Source organism: Phoca vitulina, unplaced genomic scaffold, assembly GCF_004348235.1.
Source record: "Phoca vitulina isolate PV1807 unplaced genomic scaffold, GSC_HSeal_1.0 scaffold63, whole genome shotgun sequence".
NCBI classification, from domain to species: domain Eukaryota; kingdom Metazoa; phylum Chordata; class Mammalia; order Carnivora; family Phocidae; genus Phoca; species Phoca vitulina.
The window spans coordinates 7,116,951-7,133,848 of NW_022589766.1; the positions used below are offsets into that span (position 1 = coordinate 7,116,951).

General features: G+C 42.0%; 1 protein-coding gene and 1 long non-coding RNA gene across 4 annotated transcripts in view; one reads left to right on the forward strand and one right to left on the reverse strand.

Moving 5' to 3' along the window:
* Positions 1-305: 305 nt before the first annotated feature.
* On the reverse strand, positions 306-8,192 carry LOC116624049. 2 transcript variants are annotated; one of them, XR_004297815.1, is made up of 4 exons: positions 8,098-8,192; positions 7,318-7,410; positions 1,199-1,496; positions 306-344 (listed from the first exon to the last, which is right to left on the reverse strand). It is a non-coding gene; the product is annotated as an uncharacterized LOC116624049 (long non-coding RNA). The 2 variants fall into 2 exon arrangements; XR_004297814.1 differs by lacking the exon at positions 306-344 and having other exon boundaries at positions 617-1,496.
* Positions 8,193-8,314: 122 nt separating this feature from the next.
* The window catches only part of CLIP4 (CAP-Gly domain containing linker protein family member 4), a 78,247-nt gene continuing 69,663 nt past the window's right edge, over positions 8,315-16,898 (forward strand). For both annotated transcript variants that reach the window (XM_032391653.1, XM_032391652.1), the window contains exons 1-2: positions 8,315-8,456; positions 14,713-14,860. In XM_032391653.1, coding sequence (XP_032247544.1) covers positions 14,728-14,860 — 133 coding nt within the window. In that variant the 5' untranslated portion in view covers positions 8,315-8,456; positions 14,713-14,727. The remainder of the gene's footprint in view (positions 8,457-14,712; positions 14,861-16,898) is intronic.

The window sequence follows — 16,898 nt, forward strand, 5'->3', positions numbered from 1 at the left end:
GACTAATTTACATTCCCATCACACACTTATTTTTAATGGACCACTTTAAAGCAAATCCTGGACATTAAACATTTTATTATAAATACTTCAGAATGAATCTCTAACAGATAAGGACTTTTTAATAAAAACATAATCACAATGTTATTCTCATACCTAAAGAAATTAACAAAAAGGGACACCTGGGTGACTCAGTCGGTTAAACATCTGCCTTCAGCTCAGGTCATGATCCCAGGGTCCTGGGACTGAGCCCCGCGTCAGGCTCCCTGCCCACCAGAGAGCCAGCTTCTCCTTCTCCCTCTGTTGCTCCCCAGGCTTGTGCTCTCTGTCTGTCTGTCTGTCTCTCTCTGTCAAATAAATAAATAAATAAATAAATAAATAAAGTCTTAAAAAATTAAAAAAAGAAATTAACAAAAATTCCTTTTTTAAAAAGGGTATTTACTTATTTATTTGACAGAGAGAGATACAGTGAGAGAGGGAACACAAGCGGGGGGGGGGGTGGGAGAGGGAGAAGCAGGCTTCCTGCCGAGCAGGGAGCCTGATGCGGGGGTTGATCCCAGAACCCTGGGATCATGACCTGCGCTGAAGGCAGACACTCAACGACTGAGCCACCCAGGCATCTCAACAAAAATTTCTTGGTGTAATTTAATGTCCAATTCAGGTTAAATTTCCCTCAACTCTCAATAATTTTTTTACATTTCTTTGCATCCAGATTCAAATGCTCTGCCAATTATAGGTTGTGGATAGAGCTCTTACGTCTCTTTTGATCTATACCAGTTTCCTTTAGTTACTTTCTGATTGTAGGAATTAGGTTATCTGCCCTCTAGAAGTTCCCACATTTTGGATTTGGCTTATTGCATCCTCACGATGGTGTTTATGGTATTCCTTTATGCTTCACATTTTCTATAAATGATATATCTAGAGGCTTGGTTAAGGTATGTTTCAAAGGGGGGTGGGGACATTGGAACGAACATCCTAGTGGAAACTGTCTTGATGCCATTACTGTGTGCCAGAGATGTTTCTGGAAGTATCTGGGTGGCCAAAACTTTGAGCAGCCAGCGTGAAAAATTTAGTTCTTGGACTGTCAGTTTTAATCCTGATGCTGTGAAACATTCCCTCTATTCCTTCTTCCTTTATGTTGGCCCATAAAGAAGACTTTTAAAAATGGTTGTGTCATATGGTGTTTGGGAGTGGCACCTACCGGAGGACCTGGGAAGCAGCTCCCCACACAGGAACGAGTTGGGTTTGAAAACTTCATTTGTTAGTGTCTTTTTGGGACTTAGACTAACAAAAGAGATGATAAACTTTTAGAATAGCATGACTTTAAATTAGGCCAGTTGAGTTAGAATATTTGAGGGAGTCTCTAGCATATATTTTGTGAATGATATTTAGGAGATTCCAGCAGGCAACCAGGAATGAGAATCATGGATTCAGATAATGAGGCTTGTAGGGGTCTTCAGTTTGTGGTCCACTTCAGTCGACAGGTCCCCACCTGAAGCCTTGAGAAAGAAAAGGAGATGGGTTAGAGGAAAGCAACCTGGGGTGACAGCACTAGGAAGTTCCTGGGTCTCTGGTGACTATTGATTTGTAAGGACTTCAGTGGTATTGATAAATTTCTTCATCAAAAAATGATGTCATGGGTAGGGGCGTCTGGGTGGCTCAGTCAGTTAAGCGTCTGCCTTCAGCTCAGGTCATGATCCCGGGGTCCTGTGGGGAGCCTGCCTCTCCCTCTCCCTCTGCAGCTCCCCCTGCTTGTGCTCTCTCATGCTCTCTCAAATAAGTAATAAACAAATATCTTTAAAAATTGATGTCATGAGCTTTTTTAAAAAATGGGGAATGGGACTTTGGTTTGGGAAATCTAGAACTATGAAGGAAAGGAAGGATGATTCCAGTTAGCAAACAGAAGAATCCAGCTGTCATTTACCAACATGGGAAGGTCGCGGAGAAGGGTTCTATTCTGAACATGCTATATTTGAGATGCTTACAATACACTACAGATTAGATGTGGAGTAGGCAGTTGGATGTATGTCTGAAGTTCAGGGCTAGAGATAGAAACTTCAGAATCATGAAAATAGAGATGGCATTTAAAGCCACAGATTGGATGAGATCATCTAGTAAATGAGAGAATGGCTTCCTGGAAGTCACATGAAGAAGGTTACAAACAGGGGAGCTTGGGTGGCTCAGCTGGTTAAGTGTCTCACTCTTGGTTTCAGCTCAGGTCATGATCTCAGGGTTCTGAGACTGAGCCCTGCATTGTGTCGGGCTCATTGCTCAGTGGAAAGTCTGCTTCTCCCTCTCCCTCTGCCCCTCCCCCTGCTTGAGCTTTCTCTCTCTCTCTAAAATAAATAAATGAATCTTGGGGGAAAAAAAAAGGGTTACAGTTTCTAAGAGGCATGTCTAGGAGGGTGACTGCTGAGTCATAAAGCATGCTGATTCTTTTTTCACTAAATACCACCAGATTGCTCTATGGAATGTATTTACCAGTTTAAATTGCCATCAACAGTGCATGAGGATTCCAGTTCCCCATATCTTTGCCAATATTTCGGACCATTTGACTAATTTTTGCCAAGCGGATGGATGAAGCAATGGTGTGTTGGAACTGGCTCATGAGAGCAGATTGAACACATTTCTTCTGAACTCCTTGTTCAGTGATCTCATGCTGGTAGCATGAAATCAGCAGGGGTGAGAGTATTTGCACCATGGAAGTTGGCAAACCTGAAAAAGTAGGACCGCCCCCCCCCCCAGTCCTGAGAGCTGTTTTTTCAATACGCCAGCATACCGGTGACTATACGTATGTAGTACCTTACTGTTTGCATTTCTATTCTTTCACTAATGGGTTTGAGCATCTCTCCTATGCTTGCCATTCTGGCTCTTCCTTCAGTGAACTGCCTATTTCTATCCTTTTCTCATTTTTATATTGGATTTCCTAACTTCTTTTTGTTGACTTGCAGAAGTTCCTTACATATTTTAGATATTAATCCCTAGCTGCTTTTGAACATATCATATATCTTCTCCCAATTTGTCAGCTGCTGTTAACTTTTTCTTTCTTTCTTTTTTTAAAAAAGATTTTATTTATTTATTTGTCAGAGAGAGAGAGAGGGAGAGAGTAGAAGCAGGGGGAGCGGCAGGTAGAGGAGGACCAGGGAGCCCAACGCGGGACTTGATCCCAGGACCCTTGGTTCATGACCCAAGCCGAAGGCAGACACTTAACCAACTGAGCCAGCCAGGCGTCCTGCTGTCAACTTTTTCTATGGTATTCTCCATTGGAGAAAAGCCTTAATTGTGATGTAGTCAAATCTCCCAGCCTTTTGTTTTAAGGTTTGTGTTTTTGCAGTCTTGTTTTTTGAAGTAAATCCCTACCCCACATTCATAAAGATATTCTCCTACATTTTCTTTTCTACCTTTCAAATTGTAGGTCCTTAATTCACCTGGAGTTCACCTTTGTATATATGGTAGACATATAACTAAGCCAGTTTCCCCAACAATATCTTCTAAATAATGTATATTTTTCTCATTGATTTGTGGTATCACCTTTATATATATTGAGGCCTCATCAGTCTGCTTCTGAGTCTTCTATTCTGTTTTACTGTTCTATCTGTTCCCATACTAGGACCACACTATTTTTTATCACTGTGGTAATAACAATATTTGGCAAGGCAGTTTTCATCTCTTTGTTCTTGCTTTTCAAAACTGACTTAACCATTAAACATTGAAGTTTCTTAAAATTTGAGTTCCTGCTGGAATTTTGGTTGGTATGACATTGAATTTAGAAATTAAATGGATTTTTACAATGTCCAGACATCCTATCCGTGGCATATCTTCACTTATTCAATCTTCCTTTATGTCCTTAAATAGAATTTTAACATTTTCTCCATAAAGCTCTTGCAAGTTGTTAGGTTAATTCCTGGATATTATGCTTTAGAGTTTTATTGCTATTGTGAATCTTATTGTCTATTATATTTCCTGGTTGCTTACTGCCGATGTAGAAGAAACTACTTTTAGCATTTGATCTTGTACTTGGCAAACTTATTGGACTTACTTATTACTTCTAATTGTTGATTTTGTTAGCTTTTCTACGCTTATGATCATATCATCTGCAAATATAAAGATTTTAGGGGCTCTATCCAGTGTTCTGATATTTTGCATTTAACTACTTCTCATAGTTGGTGCTAGTGCCAATCTGACATCCCAGTTCTGAGAGCTGAATGTCTCTTGTGGTCCTAATGCTCTGTACAACCAGATTCTGGAAACTGAGTCCTTGTGTTCTTCCCCTGTGAATGATATGATATCCTGCCCAATATCTCAGTCCCCATAAGAGCAGTGACTTGGTCTTCTTCTGCCTATGTCTTTAATCCTTTTCTCATGGTTTGGGTCCTGTTAGCTGCTGAGAGACCTTTTTCATGCTGACTTTATTTTATTTTTTTAAGTTAAATGAAACTTAATTTACATTCAGTTAATTAACATATAGTGTACTATTACTTTCAGAGGTAGAGTTCAGTGATTGATCAGTTGTATATAACACCCAGTGTTCATTACATCATGTGCCCTCCTTAATGCCCATCCCCCTACCCCGCTCCCCTCCAGCAACCCTCAGTTTGTTTCCTATGGTTAAGAGTCTCTTTTGGGGGGGGACCTGGGAGGCTCAGTCAGTTAAGCGTCTGCCTTCGGCTCAGATCATGATCCCAGGGTTCTGGGATTGAGCTCCGCGTGGGGCTCCCTGCTCAGCAGGGAGTCTGCTTCTCTTCCTCCCTCTCCCTCTGCCCCTCTCCCTGCTCATGCTCTCTCTCTCTCTCAAATAAATAAAAATTTAAAAAAATAGAGTCTCTTTTGGTTTGTCTCCCTCTCGGATTTCGTCTTCTTTTATTTTTCCCTCCCTTCCTCTATGCTCCTCTGTTTTGTTTCTTAAATTCCACATATGAGTGATATCATATAATTCTTTGTCTGACTGACTTATTTCACTTAGCATAATATCCTCTAGTTTCATCCATGTCGTTGCAAATGGCAAGATTTCATTTTTTTTAAAGATTTTATTTATTTATTTGAGAGAGAGAATGAGAGAGAGAGAGCACATGAGAGGGGGGAGAGTCAGAGGGAGAAGCAGACTCCCTGCTGAGCAGGGAGCCTGATGCGGGACTCGATCCTGGGACTCCAGGATCATGACCTGAGCTGAAGGCAGTCGCCCAACCAACTGAGCCACCCAGGCGCCCAAGATTTCATTTTTTTGATGGCTAATATTCCATTGTGTGCACCTGCTAAGATGCAATTATGTATATATATATATGTATGTATATATATATATATATACATATATATATACACACACACACACACACACACACAATGGTATATATACATATACCACGTCTTTATCCATTCATCTGCTGATGGACGTCTGGGCTCTTTCCATAGTTTGGCTATTATGGACATTCCTGCTATAAACATTGGGGTGCAGGTGCCCCTTCAGATCACTACATTTGTATCTTTGGGGTAAATCTCTAGTAGTTGATGCTGATTTTCTGACTGTCTGCCTGAATTTCTGAATGACCCATGCTGTTTGACACAGCATTTCTGAGTCCTGAATGCACAAAAGGACACCCTGTGTAGGTAATACAAAATAGTGGATCAACACAGGACTTTATATCAGATAGACTTAGGTTTGAATCTTTTTCTGCCCCAAGGTATACTGAGCAATTCCCACAACCTCCTGGAGTCTGTTTCTTCATTTGTAAAGTGAAGGCAAGTGAAATCCCATTGGTAAGGGCCATATAGTAGTCAGTCAGTAATGCCCCTTCTCCACCCTGGTGCTGATCACCTCCTGGGACTGTGGTTTATGCTTCGTTGTCCAGGAACCTTGCTGTGCCTTAGACATAATTGCATCTTAGCAGGTCCAGGTGGACCATATCCCCATGTACCTTCTCATCCCAGTAGATGGTTCAAGTTCCAAGTTCTGGTCCCATATCACTGCCCAGTCCAACTCTTGTTAAACAGGCAATACCTGGTCATACTTCTATGACCCATGGGGTGTTCTAGGAAGTATTACCCCATAAACTACCTTGATGATGGTTTATGGTGTAAACTCAATTTTTTGGACAAAGGCAACCAAGTGAGTAGGAGAGTCTCTCCCTAATGGCTTGGTATCCTGGGAAATTGCCTCTTAACCGTTTTGTATTTGGGTGTAGCAGAAAAAGTCAGTAACCTGGCTGGTTTGAACAGAAAGTTTCATTACAGTTAAAAACACTCAGCTAGCCACACCCTGTCACCTACTAATAGTGGTATCTCAGAGGGATAATTTAAATCAGCAATAAAAGTGAATTGTATACCTCTGGGAACTTCTGTTACACACAAATCTTTCTGAGTTTTTGTGGCTTACTGACCATAGGACTCATTTACAGTTGCTGAAAGCCAACCGAAGGCAGATTGCCTTTCTTCTTTTAACCAGTTAAAGAGGTGGGCGGGGTCAGACAAAAACAGGGTAAGATGAGATCAGGGCGAGGGAGGTGGAAGCGCCAAAGGGAGGAAGCCTCTGTGTCACATTATCATCCCTAAAAGTGCATGAAGATGCTGAACTTGCAGGGACAAAGAAACTGGCAGCTGACCAGGGACTTCGGGATGGTCATGGTGTTTAAATATTACATAAGTTCTACGGATTCCAGTTGACAGTATGTTCCACCCGATTTAACAATGTAATGTGACTGCTGCAAACAACTCTTTTGATATCTTGAGCTATGCTAATAGAAGCAGAGGACCTAGAAACAGGTGAGAGTTTCTATCCTCTCTGCATGCAACAGGACACTACCGTTCGTTCATGAGCTCTAGACAAGCTGGGGTGCATCGTAAAGAGTCCTTTAACATGCTGGTGAGTGGGATCTTGACCATGTCTTATAAGGAGCAGCCTAAGGGATAGGGAATGCTTGTCCTGGATACCTTGAATTGGAGTGAGACATGATCTGGAAATCCCCAGGGTAGAAACCCAGTAAGGAGGAGATGCAGGGAGCTGGATTTGGCTCAAGGTAGGAAGGCCTTGTCAACAAGGTTGACCTATGATAAAATGGCTGTTTTCAAAAGAAGTGAGTTCCTGGTTACTTTTTTTTTTTTTTTTTTTACATTTTTTTTATTATGTTATGTTAATCACCGTACATTACATCATTAGTTTTTGATGTAGTGTTCCACGAGTTCCTGGTTACTGAAGGCATTCAACTATGGCCATTTGGTGAAAGGATGTCATAAGGGAGACTCGAGCAACTGGAAGGGGGCCTTTTCTAATCCCTGGAATGGATGATTCTAACAGGAAAAGGTGCTCTGGTATGCCCCAGCACTTACCTCTGCTCGTGCAGAGACACAGACACTCGTTCCTTCACCATCTGCTATTCCTGGGCACTACGCGTGGTGAACACAGAAGCACATTGCAGTAATCTGTACAGCAAAACCAGAACAAAAAGGCCTCAGAGAGAGTTGTTATGGTGTAACACTAGTGATTCAGTGTTATAAACCTCAGTCATGGGCAAACAATGGACTCATTAAGTGCCTTCATTAAGGGGACTCATTAAGTGTCAAGTAACACCCTTCCTTCACTGGATGATGGAGAACCAGGATGTCAGTATTTCTGTCTGTTAGTTGTCACAGTTTCACCACCTTCTGGCTCTTGGGGGATGGGGACTGGGACCAAGAGAGAAGAAGGTAAGACATGAGCAAAGCAGTAGGGGAAATAAAGTTGTGGGATGACTACTGTTTACACTGTCTACACGGACACCTTTGCGTGTAATTATTCAACCTGGGCATACTATTGACTAGGCTTTTTACGGAAAGACCTGCAAACAGGTAATCGGCTGATGGACCTACTCTGACCATGCACAGGGTTAGACACAGGGGAGCCCCCAAACAGGTAAGATGCCCTCGCTGCCCTTGTGAAGTCAGTGGGGGCGCTCCTAGCCCCAGGGGCTAGCTAAAGGCTTTAATGGAGGAATACAGCGCGCGCAGCGCTGCCTCCCCCGCTCACTGCCCTGGGACCCGCGGGGTTCCTCCGAGAGCCGCCCTCGGGCTGCGGTGGAAATGTCACAGCAGCACCACCTCCACGCAAGCTTAACCCCAGACAGTGCTAACCTGGAGGCCCAACCTTGCATCGGCTGGGGGGCCGCCGGGGCGCAGGCAGGAGGCGCGCGAGCACAGGGGCGCGCTCCCCGCCCCCTCCCCCGGGTCCCGGCGCGTGCGCGGGGCTGGGGCCGAGGCCTGCGCGCGGCCCGGACGCCTGCACTGCGCGCGCGCCGACCCCGCGTGGGGCCCGGCTCGGCGCGCGCGGAGGCGGCAGGCGGGAGGGGCCGGCCGAGGTCGGGCAGCGGCGCGGCGGGAGGCTGCGCGGCGGGCCACTGGAGACGGGCGCCGGACGGAGGAGCGCGCCTCTCGGCCTTGCCTCCGCGCCTCCGCGTTCGCAGCCGGCCGCCCCGACAGGACCCGAGGAGCAGGTGGGGCGGGAGCGCGCGGCGGGGTGGGGGGCTCCGGGCCGGCAGGGCGGGGGCGCCGGGGCCCGAGGGGCGGTTGGCGGCTCGGAGAGGGCGGCGCGGAGGCGCTGGGAGACTTGCGGCCGCGTCCAGTGGCGCTGGTGTCGCGGGCTCCCGCAGGCCTCCCTGGGGCGGCGCCGGGGGCGGGGGCGGCGCGGCCCACCTTCGGGGAGGTGGGTTTCTCCTCTCCGCTCCTGACGGGCGCTTTAACTTTCGGAGGAGGTGCGGCGCGGTGTCTGGTTGCGGCCCCCCCGCTCTGCCAGCGCGGCCGCCCGGGCGCCCTGGGAGTGCCACCCGCGCGCCGAGGTGCTGCGTGCGCTGCGCCGCCGTCCGTCTTTTTCCTGCGGCGGGCCTCCTCACATCTCTCGTGCCTCCCTTGGCTTCTTAAATTGTTTAAGAAACCTTTTGCCAGTGGGAATGCGATGCGAAACCAAATGACTTTGCTTCCGGTCTTTGGCTGTCCTGGATCCCTTAATTCTAAATCGTGGGAATTGGGAAGGGAAGTTGGGGGGAGCACTTGCATCGAGACCTGCCCTAAACAGAGACGTGGTGTAGACCTCATCCTTGTAGATTAGATTGATGGGCTTGTAATGTCAGCTTTCTTTTAGATGTCAGGTTGTTCATTCACCCAGAGACTAAAGAGGCAGTTTGGATTTAAACTCTGAGACAATGTTTTGATACGTATCAGAGGATGATGTTCTCCTGGGATAGTAACTTACTCTATGCTCCCAGCTAGACTGTGGTTCATATTGTAGCAATATCATAGTAAAAATCGGCGCCTTTGAAATATTTCAACCAGGAAACGCCCTCTTCGGAAACATCCCCCAAATACTTGTACTTCATTTTCACATTGACATTTATGAATCTTCTGCAAAATTTAAAGTAAGTCGTCTAAATGGCAGAAGATCAGGCGGTGCGGGACATGTAGCAACGATGGACGAAAAGCAGGGAATTGAAAATGGCAGAAGTCTAGCTTTCTCTGTTTTTATTATGCAGAACCATCCCGGTTCTATCTTATTTTGCTAACATTAATATGCCTTTTTAATGCTTTCGTTTGATAATGGACTACCAGGGCTGTAAGATTAGATCTCGAAATGGAATGAATATTTTTATTTCGATTTTATAGACGATTTAGCAAGTGGTATATTATTTGTAGTATTTCTTACAGATATTTCAGATTTACCAGATACAGTTTCCACCAGCAGGGCCTTTTAAAAAAGTGATATTTATATGGTGTCTTTTATTGTTTATAACGCCCCTAATTTTGAAACATGTATTAGTGATTTTTATGTTATAGAATCAACTCTGTTTATTTTTTAATTTTTTTTTTAAAGATTTTATTTATTTATTTGACAGAGACAGACACAGTGAGAGAGGGAACACAAGCAGGGGGAGTGGGAGAGGGAGAAGCAGGCTTCCTGTGGAGCAGGGAGCCTGATGCGGGGTTTGATTCCAGGACCCTGAGATCATGACCTGAGCTGAAGGCAGATGCTCAATGACTGAGCCACCCAGATGCCCCTCAACTCTCTCTGTTTAAACCTACAAATAGGGGCGCCTGGGTGGCTCAGATGGTTGAGTGTTTGCCTTCGGCTCAGGTCATGGTCCCGGGGTCCTGGGATCAAGCCCTGCATGGGTCTCCTGGCTCAGCGGGGAGTTTGCTTCTCCCTCTCCCTCTACCTCTCCCCCTGCTCATGCTTTCTCTCTCTCTCTCTCTATATATATATATATATATATCTGTGTCTCAAATGAATAAATAAAATCTTAAAAAAAACCCTACAAATATCTGGTTACTTTTAGGCTTACGTTCCCTTGTTAATTATGTATAATTAACTGTGATGCTGTTGGCTTGCTTTGTTTGTTAACCTTTAATTTGTTTCTTGCTGTTTATTATTTTCTCATCTGGAGTTTGAGCAGCACTGTTTTGCTTCAGTGATATTCAGTAGAACTTTCTGCAAGGCGGGAAGTGTTTCTGCACTGTTTCAACAGGTTCGCCACTGGCCACGTGTGGCTTTTGAGTACTTGTCTGGGGCTAGAGCAGTGGAGGAACGGATTTTTTAATTTAATGTAAATAGCCACATGTGGCTAGTAGCCACCTGTTTGGACACTGCAGCTATAAATTTAGTCCTTCAGGAAGCTTCCGCTGGCTCTCTTGAATCCAGCACTTGTTACAACTATATAGTACCTACAGCTTTCTTATAGGAATCCTGTACGAGACTCTCATCTATGTGAGGACAAGGGCATGCCTATTTTCTTTCCCTTTGCTACCTAGCCTAGGACTTAGAAACACTCAGCAAATGTTTGTTGAGTGACTAAGTGAAATTCTTGAGGGCAGGTGTCTTTTATAATCTCTGTAGGGCCCAGAGCCTACTAAGTATTAAATACTGTAAATACTTGTTTAGTGATTGAACAGATGCATGTATGTAACAAATAAGTGGGTAACTGGAGATGTTACATTAGGAAATTTTTTGTTACCATCTTTTATGAAAGTATAATTAACACATAGTGTTATATTAGTTTTAGGTATACAGTAAAATGACTCAACAATTGCTATATTACTCAGTGCTCATCATGATAAGTGTATTCTTAATATTCTTTATCCTTTTCACTCACCCCCCACCTACCTCCCCTCTAGCAACCACTGGTTTGTTCCCTGTATTTAAGAGTCTGCCCTCCCTCCCTCCCTGCTTTCCTTCCTTCCTTCCTTTTTTGTTCCTTTGTTTTGTTTCTTAAATTCCACATATGATTGAAATCATATGGTATTTGTCTTTCTCTGTCTGACTTATTTCACTTAGCATTATACCCTCTAGGTGCATCCATATTGTTGCAAATGGCAAGATAGTCTTTTTTATGACTGAGTAATAGTCCACACACACACACACACACACACACACACACACACACACTCACACACACCCCACACCCCACATTGTCTTCATCCGTTCATCTATGGATGGACCCTTGGGTTGTTTCCATATCTTGGCTATTGTACATAATGCTGCAATAAACATAGGGTGCATATATTTTTTGGTTTAGTGTTTTCATTTTCTTTGATTAAATACCTAGTAGTGGAATCACCAGATCATATAGTAATTCTATTTTTAATTTTTTTTAAAGATTTTATTTATTTGACAGAGAGAGAGATAGTGGGAGCAGGAACACAAGCAAGGGGAGTGGGAGTGGGAGAAGCAGGCTTCCCGCCGAGCAGCGAGCTAGATGTGGGGCTTGATCCCAGGACCCTGGGATCATGACCTGAGCCGAAGGCAGACCCTTAACCGACTGAGCCACCCAGGCGCCCCTATTTTTAATTTTTAAAGGATACTTAGAGATATGGTTTAAATGCTTATTTTGGTTATAATACTTTCCTGGGAGTCTAATGAATATAAAGACTCATGGCATGATACAGTATGAAATTGAATGGAAGGGCCTCATGATTCCAACTTGTGTGGGTACAGCTTAGATGTCCTGTTAGTTGAGTAGCTCAAAGATGCTGCCCTTGAACCATATTCCAAATAAAACCAAGAGAGTCTCTTGACCTCAGTGAGGTTCCTTAGTGAGGCCTACCAGCCCTGAACCACTTTGAAGAAGTTAGTGGGCATCTCCACTCACCACCATTCTGTGTTAGGGCATGGCCAGGAATCCTTGAAAAATCATTAGATACTAGAGCCATGTTACAAGTTGCATTTTCTGGGGTGCCTGGGTGGCTCAGTCGTTAAGCGTCTGCCTTCAGCTCGGGTCATGATCCCAGGGTCCTGGGATCGAGCCACGCATTGGGCTCCCTGCTCCGCAGGAAGCCTGCTTCTCCCTCTCCCACTCCCCCTGCTTGTGTTCCTTCTCTTGCTGTGTTTCTCTCTGTCAAATAAATAAATAAAATCTTAAAAAACCAACTACTTTTAAAAACAAGTTGCATTTTCTCAGAGCTGATTTGGGGTAATGGTGTAGGATGGGATTCCTGCATAAATCAAAATTTGGAGAATTTGATTCTACTTTGACCAAGTTTGATCAAGATCCCAGGTGTCATAGATCTTCAGATCCAGAGATTGCTTTCAGGAAGGATTCTAAAACTTGACCAGTTTTTAGAGGTGTGCAGTTTTCTTAAATGGGGCAAAAGGTAGAATGTTGAGTTTTTCATAAAAGAAAGGAAATGGGACTAGGGAACAATGCAATGAAGACACAAAATACAAAGAATGTTCAGTACATTGATCAAGTAATATTGTAGCTTCTCTGGGCTTGAAGTATCTAGCATGTGAAATGACAACGTTTATTACATCTTGTTAAGTGAATCATCTTTCCACCCTGAATCTAGGATTTGAATAAAAAATATGTGTAAGATGCTAATCTAGCTCCTGTGGTAAGTGATAGTTGTATAAGGTACAGTTCTTTAAGGATCTCCACAGCCTGCAAGGAAATGACAGGTGGTCTCAGGATCACTTTCAAAAAACATTTTTGGATGAGAAACTCTAGGGTGTGTGTTACTTTTTGGAATTGAAGTATTTGAGGAAGATCACCTTGCTGTGTGATACCAGTTCCTTGTTATTTTCCTGTTTATGTGGCAGAGTTACTGTCAAAATGATTCAAAGTATTGGGTGGCAAGTAACTTGAGCATCCAAGAGAACTTGAATACCTTTAACATAGTTAACACTGGATTAGGTTCTTTAATATAGAATATCCACACATCCATATAAGCATGCACTTTATGAAAAAAAAAAAGAAATCACCTTACTCTTTACCAGTTCCTGCTAGTCTTCAGAAAACATATGAATCAAGTTGGAAAGGAACCAGTTAGCTCAGAGGGGTGACTGTTTCTTTGGAGCAGGATGGTGATGGTGGAGTAAAGATGGGTAAGTTAGATATAGGACTGGTTAACGAAGTATAATAGAACACACATTGAGTAATATCCTTACTCTACCATGACCTGGTAGAGTAAACTATCAGTTAACTATCTTGATTTATTCTTTCTATTAAAATGGTCAAAAATCATTTTTATTTAGTTTTTTAATATAGTTTTTTGCTTATATTTATTTATTTATTTATTTTTAAAGATTTTATTCATTTATTTGACAGAGAGAGACACAGCGAGAGAGGGAACACAAGCAGGAGGAGTGGGAGAGGGAGAAGCAGGCCTCCCGCTGAGCAGGGAGCCCGATGTGGGACTCGATCCCAGGACCCTGGGATCATGACCTGAGCCGAAGGCACACGCTTAACGACTGAGCCACCCAGGCGCCCCAGTTTTTTGCTTATATTTAAAACAGATATAGAGATTCATAATATTTCAGACTTTAAAGATTTGATACAAAAGAAACTGGATGCTTTTTTACCTTTATAGTTCAGTTTTACTAACATTTTCTCTGCCTTCTATGCCATTTCCAAACGAGCTAGGCTGCAGCAGCAGTCCAGTTTATAGCACATTTATTCTAAGCTCTCATGTTTTCTGGGAAAAAGAGGTAATATAAGTGACGTGGTTTACAAGGCATGGCCTTCCAACTTCTGCTAGGATAGACTGAATAGGTCTTGTACGTTGATAAGAAGTGAACAACGCCAATAAGCTCTTAGATCCATATTTGTATAAATGTTGTGATTGATTTTCAGTAAAGTGTTCTGGGATTTCAGAAAATAATAAGAACATTCTAAAGTATATGATTTTCATGTGATGAGCATATGACATGAGCTATTACTGGATGATAGATAATATAACCTGTGTCAGATCCTATGATAGATAGAGATATATCCATAAGGGATATTATGTCCCTTTGTTACTGTGAGTAAAGAGAAGATCTCCCATTTAGATTAACTCAGCATTTTAAAAAATTTTCACCTATTGGGAAATACATAGCTTTTTATTACTCCCGGGCTTTGTCTAAAAAGATTACATGTCTGTAAGAGACTTATGAAGCAACATATATTCTTCAACAACAGTTTGCTAAAAGGAAGTTTTATTTTCCTCTTCCTCTCTAAAAGAGATTCTTGAAGGTTGAAGTTTACAATGTCAGTGGGTTGGGGTGCCTGGCTGGCTCAGTCGGAGGAACATGAAACAGTTGATCTCGGGGTTGTAAGTTTGAGTCCCATGTTGGGTGTAGAAATTACTTTAAAACATAAAATCTTAAAAAAAATGTCAGTAGGTTATATATTAAAAGAAAATAGGCTTTTTTATTGTGATTGAAGGCAATCATTCTAAGCTGCATACAAATATAATAGGTATGCTTTTTTCTCCCTCTCATTAAAGGTGGCTTTCTAGAAGATGACCATAGAGGACCTTCCAGATTTTCCAGTAGAAGGAAATTGTTTGATTGGAAGATACCCGTTTTTATTTCCAGGTTCTGAGACACCAGTTGTTTTTTCCATTTCTGCGGCACCAATGCCTTCGGACTGCGGTACGTCGAGTAGCTGATAAAGGCCTGGAGACTTGACTTCTGTCTTATGCCCTTTTTGCATTCATAATTTTTCCTAAAACCCTTTGGCATGATTTTCATAAAATTGCTAGTTTTCCTTTTTCAAAAATACAATTGCTTGTTGCTTTTTTCCTGCCTCTTAAGCTAAATGCTTTATTTTGCTGTCAGCATTTTTATTATGTAAAAATGTTCATTTTAAGCACCATGATGGATTTAGAGGATCTTATTTTTAGAATGCAGTGGTGCTTAGACATCTAGCATTCTCTTGCTATTGATGTATTTATTTTGGTTAAATATACTGACTTGCTTAAAAAGCCATGTATTAAGACAAAACAAAATATTATGAGCTAGCCATCTCTAAGGGCCCTGCTGTCTCTGAAGTGCTAGGATCTAATTCACCAAATAATCACTACTGAAATGATCCAAATTTGGGGGACAATGTAACAAGTTATGTGTTTCAGTACGTAAGCAAGCCTAATTTGGATCCTCTCTCAGTTGTCTTCCATTGTAATTATAAGGTATACACAAATATAGTAAAACTTAAAAAAAAAAAAAAAGCCATGTACTTAGGTAGAGAGTGTGAGACCTTTCCCTGGAATGTGAAGTGGGATTGGTTCATATTTAAATCGGTTCACTTAAATCTCCTTTGTAAAATGTAAATTTATATATATTCTAGTTTTTACCTATTTAGGCTTATTTCTCCAGAACTATATTTTATCAGATCATTGCTAAAGGAATAAAAGAAAACCAGGAGATAAATTTAATAGATTTATTACATTTCTAGTTTAGTTAGAATTTTTCAAGTAAAGTATTGGGTCATCATTTCAAATTGTCTTCGGAGGCAGAGATCATGCAATTTCTGTTATTTTTTATTTGTTATTTTTTCTTCAGAAATGCAATTTTTAAATATTAGTATATATGAAATTGTTAGGTGGGGAATTTATCTCTTTAGTCATATCCATTCTAATAATTACTCAGCTCCAAGTTCAGATTCTAGAGCAGCTTGCCTTGCAGTGATCAGAAATATTCCATAAAACCTGTGCTTGGAGCCTGGGAGTTATTTGCAGCTTTTATAAAACGTGGGCTGGGTTTATTTTCAGATATAACAAAATCAATTATGGGGGAAAAACCTTAACTAAAGCACTTTGTGCCTTGCTTATGGCACTTCCTTCATTCTATCCTGAGTCATAATTGTCTTATTTCCTTTCCTAGGCTATAGCTCTTTGGGATGGAGTAACAAACCATGCTTTGTTTTTGTTTATCTTCTCAGGGCTAATGTAGGGCTAGTGATTTGTTGATTAGTTGCTCAGTCAGTGTTTGTTGAATAAATACATTGAATGTAAGGTGATAATGGCCATTGACCCCTTTGTATAACTGAAATTAAACATTGCCTATATGCTTAGAATTATACATTCTTAGAATCTGAATGGACCTGTAGGTCAACTTTCCCTACTCCCTTCTTAGTATAGAAATTCTATTTTCAGGATCTCTGATGAATAACCACTCAGCCATTTGGATAACTTCAGTAGTGGGAAACTAGTGGAACAGTCCATTTCATGGTTAAAAAGTTTTAGTTGTGATAAAGTTGTTTTTGTATATAGACTCAAAATATGTCTCCTTGAAACTTTGGCCAACCGATACTAGTTTTTGATGTGTGGAACATACGTCTTTATACGATAGGCTTCAAATATTTGGAGATAATTTGAATATTTTTATTTAGCCTGTCGTTCCTTAGGCTACATGTTTCTGGTTCCTTCGTCAGTCCCTCAGTGTCAGGATTTCTAGACCCTTTTCATCCTAGTTGTTTCTTTCTTTGTACAGTGTAGTCAGTGTCCCCTTGAACAGTGGCATCCTGAATTGTATTTATTATTTATTGAGGGCCTGTTATGTGCCAGATACTGTCCTAATTGCTGGGGATAGCACAGTGACTGAGATAGACATTCTAATGGGGAAAGACAATAAACAAATTAATAAACAAAACATAAATATTATAGATTATAATGAATTTTGTGGAGAAAAG